At 39.1% G+C, this 18,394-nt stretch overlaps 1 protein-coding gene across 1 annotated transcript in view; it reads left to right on the plus strand.

Annotated features, from left to right (window-relative positions):
- Positions 1–18,394, plus strand: part of dcc (DCC netrin 1 receptor) — a 339,659-nt gene that overhangs the window by 95,137 nt on the left and 226,128 nt on the right. The window contains exon 2 of the mRNA XM_039615624.1: positions 8,525–8,881. Within this exon, the coding sequence (XP_039471558.1) occupies positions 8,525–8,881 (357 nt within the window). The remainder of the gene's footprint in view (positions 1–8,524; positions 8,882–18,394) is intronic.

The following is an 18,394-nucleotide window of genomic DNA, read 5'->3' on the forward strand; positions in this document are numbered from 1 at the left end:
ACCACCTGATATAGGTGTTTTTCATTCTCAAGTCTGCCATTACAGTAGCACAGTAGTTACAGTAGTTCAGTTAAATGTGTTTTAGCCTGTGAAACTGGAGAGACTTGGGTTACACATTTTCAACAGTCACCCACTTCAGCAGACAAAGTGAGTCTGTACGAATGTGAAACCTCCACGTGTGAGTCTAAAATTACTTATTATGAGACAGGCTTTGGAGGGAAAAAATGCCATTAATGTACCACTTGTGTCTGACCTTCACAATCTGTGCTGTCAAGTAATAAAACTCAGTACATTACCAGCTTAAATTATTAAACTCAAAATCTATGAGTTGAAATAAAACAGTTTTCAGACTATGGGTGAACGAGAGGTGCCACATGGTAGCATGATCAGTGCTGCATAAAAGCCTAAAATCCAGATTACTCTATACTGTACTGTATGTGAACAGATGTTATATGGATAATTTGAAAGGGTTAACTTGGGATTTATAATGTTGGGGGGATAGGATTGGCTTGCATATGTACTTCTGCAGCAATGTCAGGAAAAGCATTTGTACATGCAACTACCTACAAAGAGAAGAACACTATATTTGCCAAAAGTATTTGCTCGTCTGCCTTTGCACACAAATGAAGTTCTTAATCCAGCTTTAACTCTTCAGTCTTTCCACAAGTTTTAGAAATGTGTTCATGGGTATATGTTTTTGCCCATTCTTCCAGAAGTTTATTTGTGAGGTCAGACACTGATGTTGGTCGAGAAGGCCTGGCTCGCAGTCTTCACTCTAATTCATTCCAAAAGTGTTCTATCAGGTTAAGGTCAGGACTCTTTGCAGGCCAGTCCAGTTCTTCCACACCACACTCACTCATTCCTGTCTTTATGGACCTTTCTTCGTGCATTGATGAGCAGTCATGTCATGTCAATGTCATCATGAACAGGAAGAGCTATATAACAGAGACTGAAAGCAATAGAGCTACCGCAGACAAAGCAGTGGTATGAGTGTGTGTGAGAGGAAAAGCACTGTACAGTAGTTTAGTATTAAAAATCCTTGGTATTAAAAGGTCTTACCACAGGACCATTGAATTATAGGGTGTGTTTAGTTTTTCACACAACTACAGAGGGTGCTGGAAAAAACTGTCTTTGTGCACATCAGCTCTGCTCTGAAGTTCAGCAACAATGATTTTTGTTTCACTTTTGAGATTTTAAGGTAATTGCACTGACGCTAATCATGATGATTATTCTTAATGTGCACAGAGACAACAAAAAACTGGTTTCCAGTCAAAGTTACGTAAAAGAAAAAAACAATCAGTAAGTTGCTGATCAGACAGGAAGTGGTGCCAAAGTCTGGTGTAGCTCTGGGTGTCAAGAAGATATGAAGAAAGTGGCTGTGTGCTGCTTCTGTCAGGTTTCAGTTAGGTCACTTTGAGATGAGTCAGCTTGTGTGATGATGCTTACTGGGTGACAGCGTGAGCTTTGAGTCAGTGTGTAAGGGGTCAGACCTCCATTTAACTCTATCAAACTTTCCTTTTCTGCTTCACTTTTCACTGCTTCCTGCTAACTTAGCACTTCTTTTCCTGGAGTTCATTCTTAGAGGTTCTACAACTTTTTCAAGCCTAACAAGCAGAAATTTTCAGCCTTCAGCAATCACAAACGTTTACTCCAGAAAATAGTGCATACATCCAGGTTTCTTCTTTTCTTTTTCTCCTTCTTTCTTGTGTTATTTGTCTTTCATTTCAACTCAATTAAATTAATGACAATCAATAACATCCAATTATATTTACATAGGACTATAAAACAAGCTTTTTTAAATTTGATATCAACCTTAACCTTATCATGCATAGTGGTCACTACAGTGGACAGCTATTCAAAGGCTGTTTCTTGTATTTGTGTCAGTGTTGATGGTATACTTGCACATAAACCATTACATTGGACACTGATGTGTCACTCGATACCGTGCCACCCACTCAAAACACATGTTGTCCACCTAAGTGGACACGTAAAAAACTCTTTGAAAGGTACATGTTTAAAAAAATGAAGTTCAAAAATCTTTTTTTCATGCCTAAAGATGAATAAAAATACTTAAGAAAAAAATCCTGATTGAGGTTGTCACAATTCATGCAAGAAAGGGTTAAAAACGTTTCATTAATTAAAGTTCATTAATTCTATTTTTTTCAAGTTCATGAGAACGCAATTTTTACTTCTTTTTATTTACTTTTTGAGGCAATGAATTTTAAGTAACACCAACATATTAAATCTGATCTGTTTTAGATACTGGAACTCCTTTCTAAAGGTGATGAGCAGACCGTTTGGGATTTTTTGATGATCTGAGATCTTGATAGTCCGGTACTTACAGGTTACATAAAGTTTTGGGCAAAAGTACTGGGCCACCTCCACATTACAGGAGGAGGCTTTTGTGCTGATGTTACTGCCTGTAGTTGAGTCAGCAGAGCATTGCTAACTTTTACGTACTATACACCTCAGTACTCCGTAACTTTGTGTGGTTTTTCACTTTGTGGCTGAATTGCTGTGGTTCCTCAACAATCCCACTTACATGGTCATGGAATATCTAGAGGGGAAGAAATTTCATGAAGTGACTTGTTGCACCTGTGGCACCTTTTAAATGCTCAAGTTATGTCAGGTCTTTGGACTGATCCATACCCTTAGAAGTGTTTGTAAAGGCAGGCAACATGGATATGGGCTTGATTTATACACCTGCAAACACACACCGCAATGTGACTGAAAACACCTGAATTCAAAGATTAAGAGCTTGTACCCAATACTCATTTATAAATTGGCAAATGGATGCCAAATAAGTGCAGGAATTCTTATAGAAACTTAGTGTACACAATGTACAGTATATGTACAACAGACAGATCTCTGTTTTTGGTCACATCGCTGTGCCCCATATACCACACAGACATATAAACACTCTTTCTCACCATCTGAACAACCCCGAACACTGACTAGGGGTCCTTAATCACTATGACCTATGTTATATTATAATATCTACACCCTCGCATGGCTCTTAGTCAGTCTGAAAACTTCATCACCATGCAACTCTAAACCTAAACACAATATAACTGAAATAATGATCACAGCACAACAGAAAAGAATTTGAATTTTAAAAACATTAGCAGTATGTCTCTTTGCACTCTCTGTTGCTGTACTGAAAAAATCAAACTTTTAAATAAGTATGAACAACTTTACTCCTCAACTAATTTCCTCTATTATTTTTCTTCTGTCAACTTTTCAAGCTTTACACGGTTGAAATGCTGTTTTTTTCATTTAGCAACACATTGTTGGTTTATTTCCTGATATGTTGCTGCTGTCTGATGGTTTCATGGTTTGATTGTGACAGAGATGGGTTTCCTTTTTTGGGCATCTTTTTCCTTCCTCTTCCTTCCTGCTGCCTTCTTTCAGTCAAGCTGATTCTCTGCTGGCAGGCAGCAGCTGGCAGAGACTTCAAACACGCACACAGTATCTGGACGTTGTCCAGAGCCGTAATGCAGTCGTTTTTTTTTTTTTCCAGACACTAACCCACAGTGTCAGCCACTGTGAGAATGCGTGCTTGTGTGTTCAGATGGTCTTGGCTGTTGTCCACCTTGCTGTCACCGACTCTCATCTTATCATTTAAACTCCTGGATGGCTCTATATCCTTCCACTTCTTTACCTCTGTGACAAAACTGACTAGTGGAGCGTCTTCCATAGAGGTCTTTACATGGCTTTTCTGTCCCTGCTAACAAATTTGTGATCTGGACCAGGTCTGAAGTGTTTTGTTTGGTCTTGTAACGTTCTGTTAAGTGTTGAATATTTATTCTACTGCAGTGTGTTAATTAGCTGCTCCAGCATTCAGATCAACACATTTTAGGATCTTGTAATCAGCGGAGACTGCTATGGATCAGGATCAGTGTGCTTTTGACCTTTATATGCTTTTGAAGACAAACGCATATAAGTACAAAAAATATTGTGAATGCCACGAGATTAACAGGTCTTATAGTTAGTTACTGAAGACTTGAATGATTTTAAACATCTAAAATTGAATGCACAACCAAAGCCTACACGATTTAGTAATATTTCATATTGCATGTTGCTCATTTTTCAGTCTAGCTTTTTATCAGGATTAAACTGAACAAACACACAGCATCTCAGCTGTTGAATTTCAAGTTTCTATCATCATCATCAGTTCTACTTGACTAATATGATCTGGGTGAAATTCTGCTTTCTTGATTGAATATATACAGGCATGCAGGGATAAAGGAAGAGGATGTCTCTGAGTCTTAGCCCCTGTTTACTGTAGATGACTGTCATCAGTTTTCAGGGAGAGACACATCAAGCAACTACAAAGAAATGTGAAATTACATCAAAAAGGAACAAAGCGACCAAAAAAACAAAAGCCAAAAGTCCACAAATGGAAAACTAATCCAATACAAAGAGACGCACATCAATCACAAAGGGACCCAAAAAACACAAAGGCAGGAAAAAAATTACAGAATCTCCAAAAAAGAGAGACAGAAGTGAGACCTCAAACAGCTACAAAGAGATGCAAAATGACCAGAAGAAATTGTAGATTCAGAAGAACAGCCACAATTACCACAAGGTAACAAAAAAAATCACAGACACTCAAAATGACCACAAAGAGAAGCACACCGACTACAGAGACATGTAAACAGACCATAAAAGTGTAAACACACAATAAAAAGAGACAAGTACAAAAAAGTGTAAAATGACCACAAAGAGGTGACAATCCACACCAGGGAAATAGAATCAAACACAAGAAATGCTAAAAAACAACCACAAAGACACAAAATGACGAGTGAAAATCGTGAAGAGAGTGAAAATCCACAACCTAAGGAAGAAAGAAGAAATCAAACACAAGGCGTGCTAAAAAGACGGCAAAGAGACTGTAAGCAAAAACCAATGGGACCAAAAAACAACCATATGACCACAAACAAGTGGAAATTCACAAAAATGACCATGAAATCAAACAAAAGGTGACAAATCAGTAAAAATTCACAGCAAAACGAAAGAACAAAAGATTCACATTCACCACAAAGAGATACCAAACTACTGTGAAGAGATGGACTGACCACAATGACAGACAAAAAAACTAAATGACGGGAAAGGGGTTGAAACATAAAACAGTAAATAACAGTAAATGATAAATATTCATCAATCACAAAGAGAGATAAAACACATTTCAGTCTGGCCAACTTGCTCCAGTGGAAGCAGGGAGCGAGGTCTCATACATTTGCCTGTCTAAAGGACTTTGACAGCATGTATGTTCAGTGTTTGGACAATCTGTGTAGAAATGCACAAGTATTCTTCTTAGAAAACCTCTTAACTTGTGTAATCAATATATACTTAGAAGCTAGACTCAGAATGCATTTATCTGATTTTAAATTGCTGTCAAGAGTGCTCATTATCACTCTCTCTACAGTCCTTTTATTTTACTTGTTTTTTCAGAGTCTTTGCTTCTGACAGATTTTAAGTGTCAGGAAATAAAATCAGTGAGGAGAGAAATCAGATGCAAGTGGAAGGTTTTCATATTTTGTCAAGTTGAAACTAACAGTTATTCATTACGTTTTCTATTGAGTCTTGAAATTGGCACCAAAATACTGGTAACATTCTCCGTACTCACATTTAATTGTCTTATTTTGCCCCAAAAAAGTCCAGAATTGAAAGACATTACATTTATTGAGTATTAACATTAAAATGTGAAAATGATCAAATTTGAAAAGCTGGAAGTGGAAAACTGTCATTTTTAGAAATCTTTTAAATGACTCATTTACTGATTATAATAATTGCCACCTGTCAGCTAATCAGTAACACAAGAAATCTCTTCAATTTCACTTTTTTTTATTAACTTGTTGAGATTGTCGTCAAATTTTGTCTATTCCCCATATATTTATAATATATATTTAATATACATTAATTTTATGCTGCATTCATACATATTCTGTGTTATGAAGACAAGATTTTCTCGGTGTACTAACACTGTAAGAAAAATATATGACTTTCTTTTAAAAGAAAAAATCCTAAAAGTTCATAAAAAAATATGTCTGGAAGAGTTTGTGGTCAGATAATAAAGTGAAGACCGGCTTCATGTTACAGATGAAATATGAAGATAAAGTGACTGAGAGGCAACAAAGAGAGAAGAAGAGAGTAGAGACGAAGGCTGAGCAGAGACTGATAGCATCAAACTGCAGGACAACGAGGACAAGGACAAGCTGATGAAGTGACTGGCTCTGAGCGTGTGTGTGTGTGTGTGTGTGTGTGTGTGTGTGTGTGTGTGTGTGTGTGTGTGTGTGTGTGTGTGGAAGTGAATACAGATAGAGCTGTCAAGATAGTGAGTTACTGATAGAGAGAGAGGGGGAGGACTGCTGAAGGAGAATCAATAAGAAGGAAACCATGAAGGAAAAGAGCGAGCGAAAAAAGAAATAAGAAAGGGAGAAGGAGCAAGATTGAGATAAACAAGGGATGATGGGTGGGGAAGGAAACTAGGATGTTTTGGAAGGAGTGAGGGATCCTCAGGTGTGGGTGGGGGCTTGGTTGCAGGCGGAGTTACCTGTGATACCTGTGATGTTGCTCTTCTACAATATTCTTTTCTGTACTGTATGTGTGCTGTTAATGTTATTGTCTCTCAGTTTAACACACTAATACTTTTAAGGCCTTTTGTTTGTTAATAAAAAGCCCTTAAAAAGACTTTAAGCACCCTTAGCCACGCTCTCTTAGCCTCAATATGACAGATGGGTGTGCAGGGTATCTGCCAGGTCTGTTCTTTGGAGAGATGAAGGTGGGAAATTGTTGTAAGTAACAGCTTTGTAGCAGCTAACGAGTCTAAATTAAGAACAATTAACTTGATTCTCATGGGGTGTTTTTTTGAATGGCCAGTGTTAAGTACATTAGAATAAAGTACCTTTGGGGAATTGGAGTTGTACTGCACATGCATCTATAAATATATATATTGGGAATTCGTTGTTGGTTGACAAATGTTTCAACTAAATCGTTTTATTCACTGACTGTGATGTGTATTGGCATCCACCTTGTACATAGAGTTTAGTTAGTTTTATTGATAAAGTGCCAATCCACAAGATAAGTCATTTCACGGCTCTTGTTATAGTGAGGTAAGGAGAAACCTGATCATTTGCAATGAAAACACACTCAGCACTATATTGTCACCCGAGAAAAAGACGTTGCTTTGCTGAAAGCAAATCCCAGTTCTTAGAGATAAAGACTTTTTTATGAAGTGTTGTTCGTTTGTTTTCTCTGGTCCCAATTGGAACAGGCCCAACTGGGATTAGCTTTTATACAGAAGTTTTTGCTCTGATTAGTTTTCCTATAGGAGCAACTGAAATGAAAAACACACAAAAAAGAACATCTGCTGCTCTTCAAAGTCGACTCTGCGCTGCAACGTTGTGACTCCAGGTCGTTCTGAGCCTCCATTCAGGTTTTCCGGGAAATGCGGAGACGTTGAACGGCGGCTTTGACTGAACAAACTGCCTCTCTGATCACGATGAAAGACGTTTAAGCAGACTCAACATCAAAGAAGGGAGGAGATGCCGCCACTGCTCGCCGCTGTCAGAGCCTTTCAGGAGATTAAAGAAAGTCTATAAACCTAAAAACAAAGAATACAGCAGGTTGCTGTGGCTTTGATAGCAGTGATGAGTTATCCTGCAGAGTGAAGCTCTACAGGTTGGGGGTTAATACTCAGAGCCACGCTCTCTTCTCTGAAGAGACATGTCTGGCAGAGCTAATGACAAATATGGATAAAAATGTAAAGCAAAAAGAGATAAACATGTATTAGAATTCTAGTCCTGATTGATCTGCTGTAGAAAACAGAACAAAGCCCTGCAGAGCAAGGCATTATTGGTTTGGAGTTCAATTTTGAAAAAAATGACAGGAACAAAAGTACATAAAGCTACAAAAACAAGCAACAAGATGCACCTTTAACTTCAGTCATACTATATATGTATATATAATGCATTTACTGTCACACTGTGTGGGTGGTTACTGGGTTTCAAATTTGTTTTAGGGGTTGATGAATTAGCTGTTATCTTTGTTTTTTGCTGTGGCAATATCAATCAGTGGTAGCTTTTTTGACCTGTGCTACGGTTTACAAATTGCTGAGTCCTGAGGAGTTTATTTATTACATGAATTATTTCTACAATGTTTATGTTGGTTGTCTGCCTGCTTTTGTGATTGGCCAGTTTAACTGATGAATATGGGCGGCAAAATCGCTGTCTTCCAGAAATGTGCCCTGAATGTATTTGTATAGAAAGAGAACAGTACAGACTGAACACTATCCCCTCTGAGGATCTTTTAGCAATTTTATGCTTTACATTTTTTTATGATTTAAAATCAGCATAATACGAGATTTATTTATATTTTTATTATTTATAAGTATAAATAAATAAATGGTGATTTCCAAATGTGTGTTAAAGCACACCTGTATTTGATGTAGATGAGTTTATTTGTCGTGTTTGTGTCTTGCTTCCCACTAACTCCTCTTCGTCTCCTTTGCTTTTTCCTGCAGCCTCAGATGCCTCCTCATCTTCTTCCTCCTCGTCTGGTCTTGGAGGTTTTGTGGACTTCATTTTCACCCAGGAGCCTCAGGACACGGTGACAGTACGCGGCGGTGTGCTGCAGCTAGACTGCCAGGCACAGTCAGATGCCGTGGCAGGAGCCCCCACCATCACATGGCGTAAGGATGGAGTGCTACTTAGCACGGTGGTCGATGAGCGGCGGCGACAGCTGAGCAACGGTTCGCTGCTGGTGCAGAATGTGATGCACTCGCGGCACCACCGGCCCGATGAGGGAGAATATCAGTGCCTCGCCACGCTGGATGGACTGGGAAGCATTGTGAGCCGGACAGCAAGGGTGACTGTGGCAGGTAAGAGACTACTTGCATTTAGAGCTGAACAAGTATCTATTCAGTCAAACAGACTCATGAACTCAAAATGCAAAAAATGTGATTTCATAGCTCACACTTAAAAGTAGTTGATTTCTCAGTTTGAAGATCCTGTAATTTTCAGGAAACTATGAAATCATTTTCTTTCTCGTGTCTACAATAGTAACAAGTTCAGTGGATAAACCGTTTTCACTCAGTTCGAGATAGTTTAGGTTCTTTGTGAGCTAAACCTTTGCTTTGTCAGGAACAAATGCTCTGTGAACTTTTGATCCACAGTTGGTGGATGAAGATGCTAGATGTTGTTAGGTGAAATTGTGATTGGTTGGGTCTTTAGCAAATTGCTTTAGTCACCTATACTTTGTCTGCACACACTCTTCAAAAAAAAGGGCTTTAAAATAAAAGCTGTGCCTCACCATGCATTCATATCAAGTAGGGTAGACGATTGTAAAACTTTATTCGCAGTATAATGCAAATCATTGGTACAACAACTTCAACTCCATCACAATGCAGCAACCACTGTCCTGAAACTCACATGGAAATGTGAACATAATACCCCAGTACTGAAGTCCCTTTACTGGCTCTCAGTTCAGTCCTTTTAGAAAAGCTCACAATGCTTTGACCCCTTCAGTACATCGCTGACTGGTCGGTGTTCATAACCCAATCAGACTTTTCAGGTCATCAGGTGCCGACCTTTTAAGTGTTCCCAGAATTAGATGTGTGCTCAGGGTTCCCTCACTCTGGTCCAGTTCGTTGAAACAAGCTGGCTGCTGACCTGAGGTCAATTACAACAGTGTGTGTTTAGTTGAAACACACACACAAAGATTTTATGTGATTTTATATAAATAGACGTTTTTTCCTCACCGCAAATGGTTATCCAGAGGCCACTGACTGGTCCATGGGTCTGCTTCACTGGGGCTTTAACAGTCGATTTCACAGCAACTACCATCAACTTCCAGCAACCATTCACCAACCGATTGGGAAATACACATTATTCCCTCCAAATTCATGCTTGCCAGATGATTTCTAGACCTCTGTGCTTTGAGCTTTAGCTGTTAGTAATTGTAGCTCGCAAAACTTGGAGGTTTTTCTAATACTTGGTGTGTGAGTTAGTTTAAAATATATTGATATACTTTATATTTGAATCTATTCATCTGAAGTTTATTAACTTTAGCCGTGTCCACTGAACCTGCTAATATTAAAATATACAACAAATAAATAAACAGCACATTCATGCTGTTATAAGCCATGGTGTCCCTCAGGGGTCGTCTTTGATCTTCTTTTCGTTGTGTGACTGGTTTTCCAGTATGTCGTGCAATAATAGAAAAGAAGAGAGTCATCCCATTGTTTTTCGTAGCCAAATGAAATGGGATTTGGATGCTATAAATAGACTCAGAGTTGTATTAAAGATTAAAGCACAGATTGTTTTTGACTTTGTCTTTGACTGTCAACCATAATCACACCAGCTGGTATTTGTTGGAGTTGTAAGTTCGGGTTCTTGTGTGGAGCCTCATGGTTTTTGGTTGCTGATTTTGTTTTTTTTTCTCCACTGATATCAACCATCATGCATTGTAAGAACACATCATTTGTTTGTGTATTTTGCTTGGATACAAAAAGAATAGAAGCGATCCAGTATTCACTGAATAAGAAATCACTGGACTTGAAAATAAGGATAGAGCAACATTGTTGAAAGACCTATCCTTCATCTGACAGATACAGGTATGTCTCAAACCTGGGCTTTGTAACCAGTAAATATTTGCATGTTGTCCACATGTGTATTTACATAACATAAAATTTCTATACAACAGAAGAGAAAATTTAAGTATAAAAAACTGAAAAAATGGCAACAGTGTGTCCCGAATTCTTTTGCTTGAGGGATGAGACAAACGACCACTGGTCCAGATGTGTCAAAACAATGATTTTATTAAACTTCCTGTTGATGTTCTTCTTCTCGCTTATCTCTGGAACATCAGGAGCACATTCTGCAAAAACTGTTGCTTATGCAGTTACAAAATGCAGTTACAAGCAAAAATATGTCTCACCTCTACCCTAGAAATAAATCTACATGATGTCTGTGTCTTTAACCTTACTGCACTCTGTATCACCTTTCACCTCGCCACATGAAGCTTGTAACCCTCAGAAACAGAATGCCAACTCTTTTATGAGCACACTTGCAGTATGTGTAACAACATGATTAAAACTGCATGTTTAATAAATGTTTTCAAAAAATGCCACTACTCAAAGCTGAATAAAAATGATATAGAAGAATAAAAATGATATAATTCCCACACTCCCCCTCTTTGACCTTCGAAGAAGGTCAACATCCTTCACATTGTCTCACTCCTCGGTCCAACATCCTTCACATTGTCTCACTCCTCGGTCCATTCAGCCACCTCCACCAACGGCATCATAGACCCTGGACCGGTTGGCCCCGAATCCACAACCCTCTCTATTACCTTCTCCAGCACTCTTCTGGCACAAGGAATGAGACAACAACCTGTGACCAATAAAAGTAGCAAGAGAAAACATGGCAGACATAAACAACCCCTTCCATTGCCCAAATACAGAGGTCATCCAGCTCTCCAGTGCATTATTGACTCCCGAATGTTCATGAATAGTTTTGGATAAAGTTTTCAGGCCCTCCAGAGCTCTGGTTACAGAGCCGTCTGGAGCGGTGTTGTTGGGAATATAGGTACAACACATGTCACCAAACATGGCACACACGCCCCCTTTGTCGGCCAACAACATGTCCAGGGCCATTCGATTTTGCACTCCCACTAACGACGTCGGCCCCAGCTGCTGTGCAAACCCTTCCATGGCGTCTCTGGTTAGGTTAGAGAGTCTCAGCAAATTATAATGGACATAATTAATGCGATCAACATTTTTATTCGGTGTTACCCATATGACTATGCTCTCAAACCCTGCAGCTATTTGATCAACTAATTTATCAGGAACTCCCCTTGGGACTCCTATTGAGTCAGTCCAGGTAGGCGAGTCCGTTCTGGGTCATAAGCATGCGTACCTTTTGTGCCTCTCTTTACCAGAATATGTCTCCTACGTCTGGCTGCCAATGTGCGTGTGTCATGTTGGGGTATGACTTTTACCTTACTCCCCATAAGCATCAGAGGGGCTCCCAACCGCACCATTGTGCATGTCCCCACACTTCCCAAGGGAACACGCAGTAGTAATACAACCCACTTCTAGCCCAGGTGCCTATTATGGTGTTTGTATCACTCACATTATTTGTGGTCCTCCCCGTAAGTGTCGTGGTGCACCAACTGGGGTCAGTTTCTCCCAGAGTGTATTTTACTATGTCTGTTGAGAATTTAAAACACGTGTAATTGTCTTGTTTAGGTATGAATGGTCCTACTTGTGTGCGCTTATCAATTGGTCGATATAAACTGGACAGTGTGGTACAATTACCGGTGCTCACAGCTTCTCTAGTTAGCCTCAGCATACAGTTGTAACCGCACTCGTCCTCCGGATACAGTGGCACAGGCTCAGTGAACAACCTAGGTCTAGCTGTGGCACAGGCAACACAATCATCTACGTGCTGTTCCCTAGCATTTTGGGCCACCCAATCCAGCCAGAGATTACTGTCACTGAATCCTGTGGCACGCTCAATTAAATCTTGTGGTTTCAGCCGGGTGTAGTCGACTACAACTACCTTCCCGTTGGAGTTGCGGTTGTCTTTTATCAGTGATGTCCCATTATCATTTGTTTCAGGCTTTGTTGGCCTGGCTTTCTTAATGAAATTAACTTTTATTAACCCCTTTGGATCTGTCCCTGCGGTCTCAACACCTAGAACTAGATATATGGGTCTTTTACTCCACCAGTTCCCCATGGACAGGGTCAGTGGATTCTGGGTCGGACTATAATCTATAAAGAATACTATAAAGAAAGAAATAATGAGCAGAAGAAGAATGATATAGAAGGAGATGATTGAATGAATAAAGAACATCGAAGAGGAAATTCCCCTCATTTAGATCAACATGGCCACAACACCTTCACCTCTCCTTGAAAGTTATAGCAGCACAACACACACACACACGCTCCCTTGCCTTTTCCATTTATTTTACTGTTCATATTTACTTAATAACACCAAAGTAATTCACCTGTAATGTAATTTAGTAAGTGGAGCCAGGCTTAAGATCAATACAGTTTATGGAAGACATTAATAGAAAGCAGTTCTGAGGCTTTAGTGCATCACCATGACCATCAGTCTGCGCAGCCTGTACTGTGTGCACTATGTTGTATGACAGCTTATTGAAAGTGTGATGGGATTAAGACAAATGCAACTAATCATATATTCTGTCACGCAACAACACGCCAGAAAGTGACCCGTGCGTGACATCTCAACAGGTAAAGATTAATGCAGTCAAAAAAAATTCAGAAAAAATAACATTCAGTGGCTTGTGAAGTTTAACATTTATATTGCAGATCTAAACCATTTGGATCATGTTTAAAAAGGAGAGCAGCTGCACAAGGTTTCAGACATTTCTAATCGTATAGTAGCTCATTGATACTTTTACTTTTGGAGGTTTTTCATTGCCACACTGGTGGTTAGGCAGTTTATTGATACATACTGGCAGTAGTCGTATTTTTAAGTGGTTTGCTCTTTGCTGACTTCTAACATGCAAACTCATGCACGCAGTCATCCAGCAGCAACGTGGTTAATCCTGGGGGGGCTGAACTGGAGCAGGTTCCTTTTGCATTTTTTAAGTCAAAAGATGATCATTATATTTATGAGTCACTGACATTTTTTCTTTCTTTCTATTTGTGTCAGTGTGTTATAAGTGCATAGTATATGCACCCCTATATCTAAAATGTAACATTATATTGAGATTCTAAATGAACTCACAGAGCAGTTGTTAAGAATGTGAAAATTATCCATGGAGCCAAAGATGTCTTTTTTGTTGTTGTTTTTTGTTGTTGTTTCTTTGTTTGTAACATAAAAGCCTATGGGGATTAACTTACTTTTCAAGACACCCTAAAATTTTCTGCCCTGGATACTGCAGCATTGTCAAGACATAAGGATGAGATAAGTTGATGCCAAAACGCCTACTAAATCAAGATGACTCTGAGTGTAGTCAAACCCCTCCAGGAGGCTGAGACAAGTCTGAGTCAAGATGAAATAAGGAGGGAAAACAGGACAACTTGCTCATTTCATGGTCTGTTTGGCATGTGAGTGAGGAAAGAATAAGTGGAGCTGAGATGGTCAAGCTTAAACTGATGCACCAAAATAGATCGTGGGGCACTGGCTCGGCTCAGCACTGGCCCAGAATGCACTGGTTATACGAACTGCCTGATACCAGTGCAATGGTAAAATGGTTCCAGCTATGGTGAACAGCACTGCGGGACATGCAGCACACCTAAGATACTTCAGCGAAAGAACTCACTGTGAATTTTAAACTCTTATCCAAACCTGACCGGAATCATTAAACACACATGTTGCAATCAAAGTCAATTAGCCCACATTCAAGCATTACATTAAAATATGAATCAGCCCTACCTGCATGTCATTCACACAAACGCACACATAGACACGCATGGGCAACACTCAAGCAAGCACACAATGCATTACATGGCAAAATGCTAATGAAAGGCAGAGGCTTAAAAATTCAATTAGCAGTCTGGCTGTGTGCGCGTGTGTGTGTTCAGAGATGACTGTAAACTGGGAATTAATTAGAAACACTGAACTCTCAGAGGAAGAGGGAGAGAATGCATATAAGACTGAACAGAGAAGAAACTCTATTGAAGAATGAAAAGAGAGAACAAAGAAACCGAATCTATTGCTGAGGGATGGTAGAAAGAGAAAAGAAGAAAAAAAGAGACAACCTACACAAAGTGAATACCAAGTAAAATAAAGTGGACACACTGGGAAAAGAGAGAGATCAGATCAAAATGAGGAGTACCCATTTATGAAGAGAGTTTAAACTGAAACTTCATTTATCTACACAAAAGGTACATTTTACCATTGAGATATCTGTAAGACTCAGTGTCTATAAAAACCTTAAACAAACATTTAAAGTGTGGTTTAATACTGTTTAAAAAAAAGAATTATAGTTTAATACATTTGATTGTAAAATCAGTCAAGTCAGCCATGTTGTTATAGAGCATGGTGTAATGTATTTCTTACTTTTGGTTTTCACTTTTCAATTCTCTAACCTACTGTTGTTTGTTTAATAATTCAGGTATTGGTGACATTTAAGGAGAATAGTTAATACTTACTGTGACTGCACCACAAGCCCTCTCAAATCTGCTTTCATGAAGCTCATAAACCCTCATGAGTCAATTGTTTATTATTTCCACAAGAATTTAAAGTCAAAACCGAAACAGAACAAATGCATTATTTACCTTATTTATGAATAGCTTTGTATATACTTTAGGTTAAAAGGTCAGTAAAGCCAAAATTCACTTTTTTAAATTATATGCACTTAATAATGGAAGCTACTCAGGTTATTCCTTGTCTCCAGTGAGATTTTACACTGTACATTTGTAAAAAATCCAACTAAGAAAAAGCACAGAAAAATTGAAGTAAGCGTCCATCCATTTTCTTCCATTTGACCAGTGTGTGTGGTAGGTTTAAAATGATTTCTCAGGCCACACAGTGGTGGAGGTGTAAAGATAAAACAGCCTCCAGCATGCCCATTCCCAATTAGCCATCAACTCTTAGAGGATTTGTGTCCCAATTAATGTTGGTGAGGAGGAGCGAGGTTCAACCCACAGAAGCAAATAATAATCGTTCCCAAGGCGAAGACTCGAAGCAGGAACGTCCCGCAAAATCCCTCCGCTGCCCTCGCCTGTTTGCTGTGATTTGCATGTTATTATTAGTCTGAGTCATTTTGGTCTATTTGTGTAATGAGGATGAAAACAGCAAGAGACAGCAGCCACCACCATAAAAATGTGGTTGTTAGTGTATATATATATATATGTACTTTTATACACACAGGTTTTATACACACACTGTGTGTTTGTGTGTCAGTGTGAAGTTTAAGTACCTTCATGCTGAGTTCAGGGTCAAAGTTTGTTCTTTTCTTTTAAGTGTTTTCGTATTCCTCCCCATCATTCCTCAGTCCCGACTCCTGACAGACTGACCTATTTCTTGTCCTCTCAGAATTTCTGTCCTGCTGCTTTCCTTCATTTTCTTTTGTTGTTTCATTCTTTGTGATCAGAATTTCATCTCTGACTGAAGATCCCCTTTGATGCTCCTCACTTTTGATAAATGAGGCTCAGTTTTATTAAATTCAAACAGGATGTTCTGAGATCCCATCCAATGAAAAGAGACACAATGCCTCATGGAATAACAAAAAAATCTGCTCATCGGATTTCAGTTTCTAGAAAATGCCAAGAAAAGGGTTGAACAATGTAAAAATTTAAACAGCTGCCTTAAGAATATTCATTAATGTGAAGTTAAGAAGAGCACTTTAATCTAATATTTGTTTAGAGTGTGCAGTGCTGAAGGAGGATGAGTGACATGACCTGAACTTTAATGATCCTTTGAGTTTTTGCACTTTTTCATTGAATTAGAGAAATCAAGTATTAACAATTAAGCATGAAGCCATATTCAAAGATTTAAAATAATAAACTTCAAAAGCAAAAAAAATAAGTTCAGTGTACTCATTTAAATAATTTGAGGGCATCCTGTAAATTTCACTTGATTATAATCATATCTGTCTGCCAATTAACCGTGATTATACATGACAAATCAATTCACACATCTTTATTTGAACAGAAGAGGCCATTTGCATCAGTCAGTTACAGGCTAGGAGAAAATCTTATTGGTAAAACTGGAGTTATTATTAACTTCTCTTCCATTTTCAGTCATTTCAAACTCATCCAGTCATGCTGATCTGACAGGCCAGTTTTGTCCCCCTGGGCCACATGTTTAATGAGCGGAGTTAAATGCCTCACACAGCATAACAGACCTTAAAGTTTACACAGCTGTATACATCTTAGAAACCCCCACTTGTTGGCCGTGTTCGTGAATATACCAGCTATGCAGCAAAACATGTCCCAAATCATAATTTTGCCTATTAGGTTTAAAATGGATGACTGATTCTCCAGCCAGCGTAAACTGCAGTCAGCCGGCACAACAGCTGATTAAATATGAAGCTCTGTCTGGACAGACATCTTTTCAGCCACAGTCGTCTCATGAGTGTCTGGTGGAACAGAAAACACTCCTATTCTAATCAGTCCAGATGTCCACACAGGCTGTGGAGTAGGCTGAATTTTACCCTGTAAATGAATCTCTGAATCTCATTTTATTGTGGTTTATGTGCACAGTATCATTGTGTTTTACGTCTAGAATTAGATTGACAGCAGTATTTATTTTGTGAAATTACATTCATATGTCCTGGCAATGAAAAAAGCCAAAGGCTTGCTGTCAGCTTAAATCTTCATACTGTTCCCAGGAGTCCTACTTGTACAATATTCTATTGTAGTCATGGCCAAATAAGCTCAAATGAATAAAAATGCAAAGGGTACCCGATACGGGCTCAGTGTTTTTGTGTTCAGTGTTAACCTTTGACCACACAGTACAATGGAAAGCACCGTTTTACATCTTATATGTTGCTTAAGGTTTGTGGGTTAGACAGGTAGCAGGATTGGTTACGCCTCCAGGAACGAGTCCCTGCAAGTAACAAAAACAAGAATCTGTGTATGTGTGTGTGCCATTTCTTTCCAGCTGCAGGCAGCATAGTGATCCATATAGGAGACGACAGCAGCAGAACTTATGTAAGACGCACAATCCAAATTCACATCGGTGTTACCGTCGTCTCCGATATGTGTGATGTCACAGCCGCTCAAGTCCCCGCCGCTGTGAAACCCTGTATCCAGCGGCGGCTCGTCTGACGATACGAGAGTCAAACTGGAGCTTCTCTAATGTCTCAGAACAGAAAGAGAAGAAAGCTGACGTTTGTTTCCGAGTTCAGGTTTCCAGGCTGTTTGTGTGTCGAGGTAAAATGGGGGAAGCATAAACCGATTCAAACCAGCATGAAAACAAAAACACAAACCGCAAGAAAATCAGACCCCAAACTGCATTTTCCAGATGAAAATATTTCAGAGTATGAGTATGCTGACAGAAATGTAGGACTCCTGGGATTTGGAAACTTGCTCAAAACACAAGAAAATAAACACTGCTTGTCTATCAAACTTTTTCTACATGAAGCAGGTGTTCTTTCTCCAAAATTGTATTTTAAACTTGTTAAAATGCACCTTTAAGACATCACATTTTGAGAAATTAAGGAGACTAAATGGTTGAATGTATGTTATATGTATGCTGGAAGCTCAGCAGTTGGGATGCCAGAAAACTGACCTAAAAACTAGGCCTTGAACTAGCTAACCTCAAACAGCTAACAGATCATCTGCAGAGGAATGGCTTATTTGAAGCGTTTCAGTCAGGTTTCAGAGGTCATCACAGCACAGAAACAGCTTTAGTGAAGGTTACAAATGATCTTCTTATGGCCTCTGACAGTGGACTCATCTCTGTGCTTGTCC

This window comes from Oreochromis aureus, linkage group 7 (assembly GCF_013358895.1).
Source record: "Oreochromis aureus strain Israel breed Guangdong linkage group 7, ZZ_aureus, whole genome shotgun sequence".
Classification (NCBI taxonomy): domain Eukaryota; kingdom Metazoa; phylum Chordata; class Actinopteri; order Cichliformes; family Cichlidae; genus Oreochromis; species Oreochromis aureus.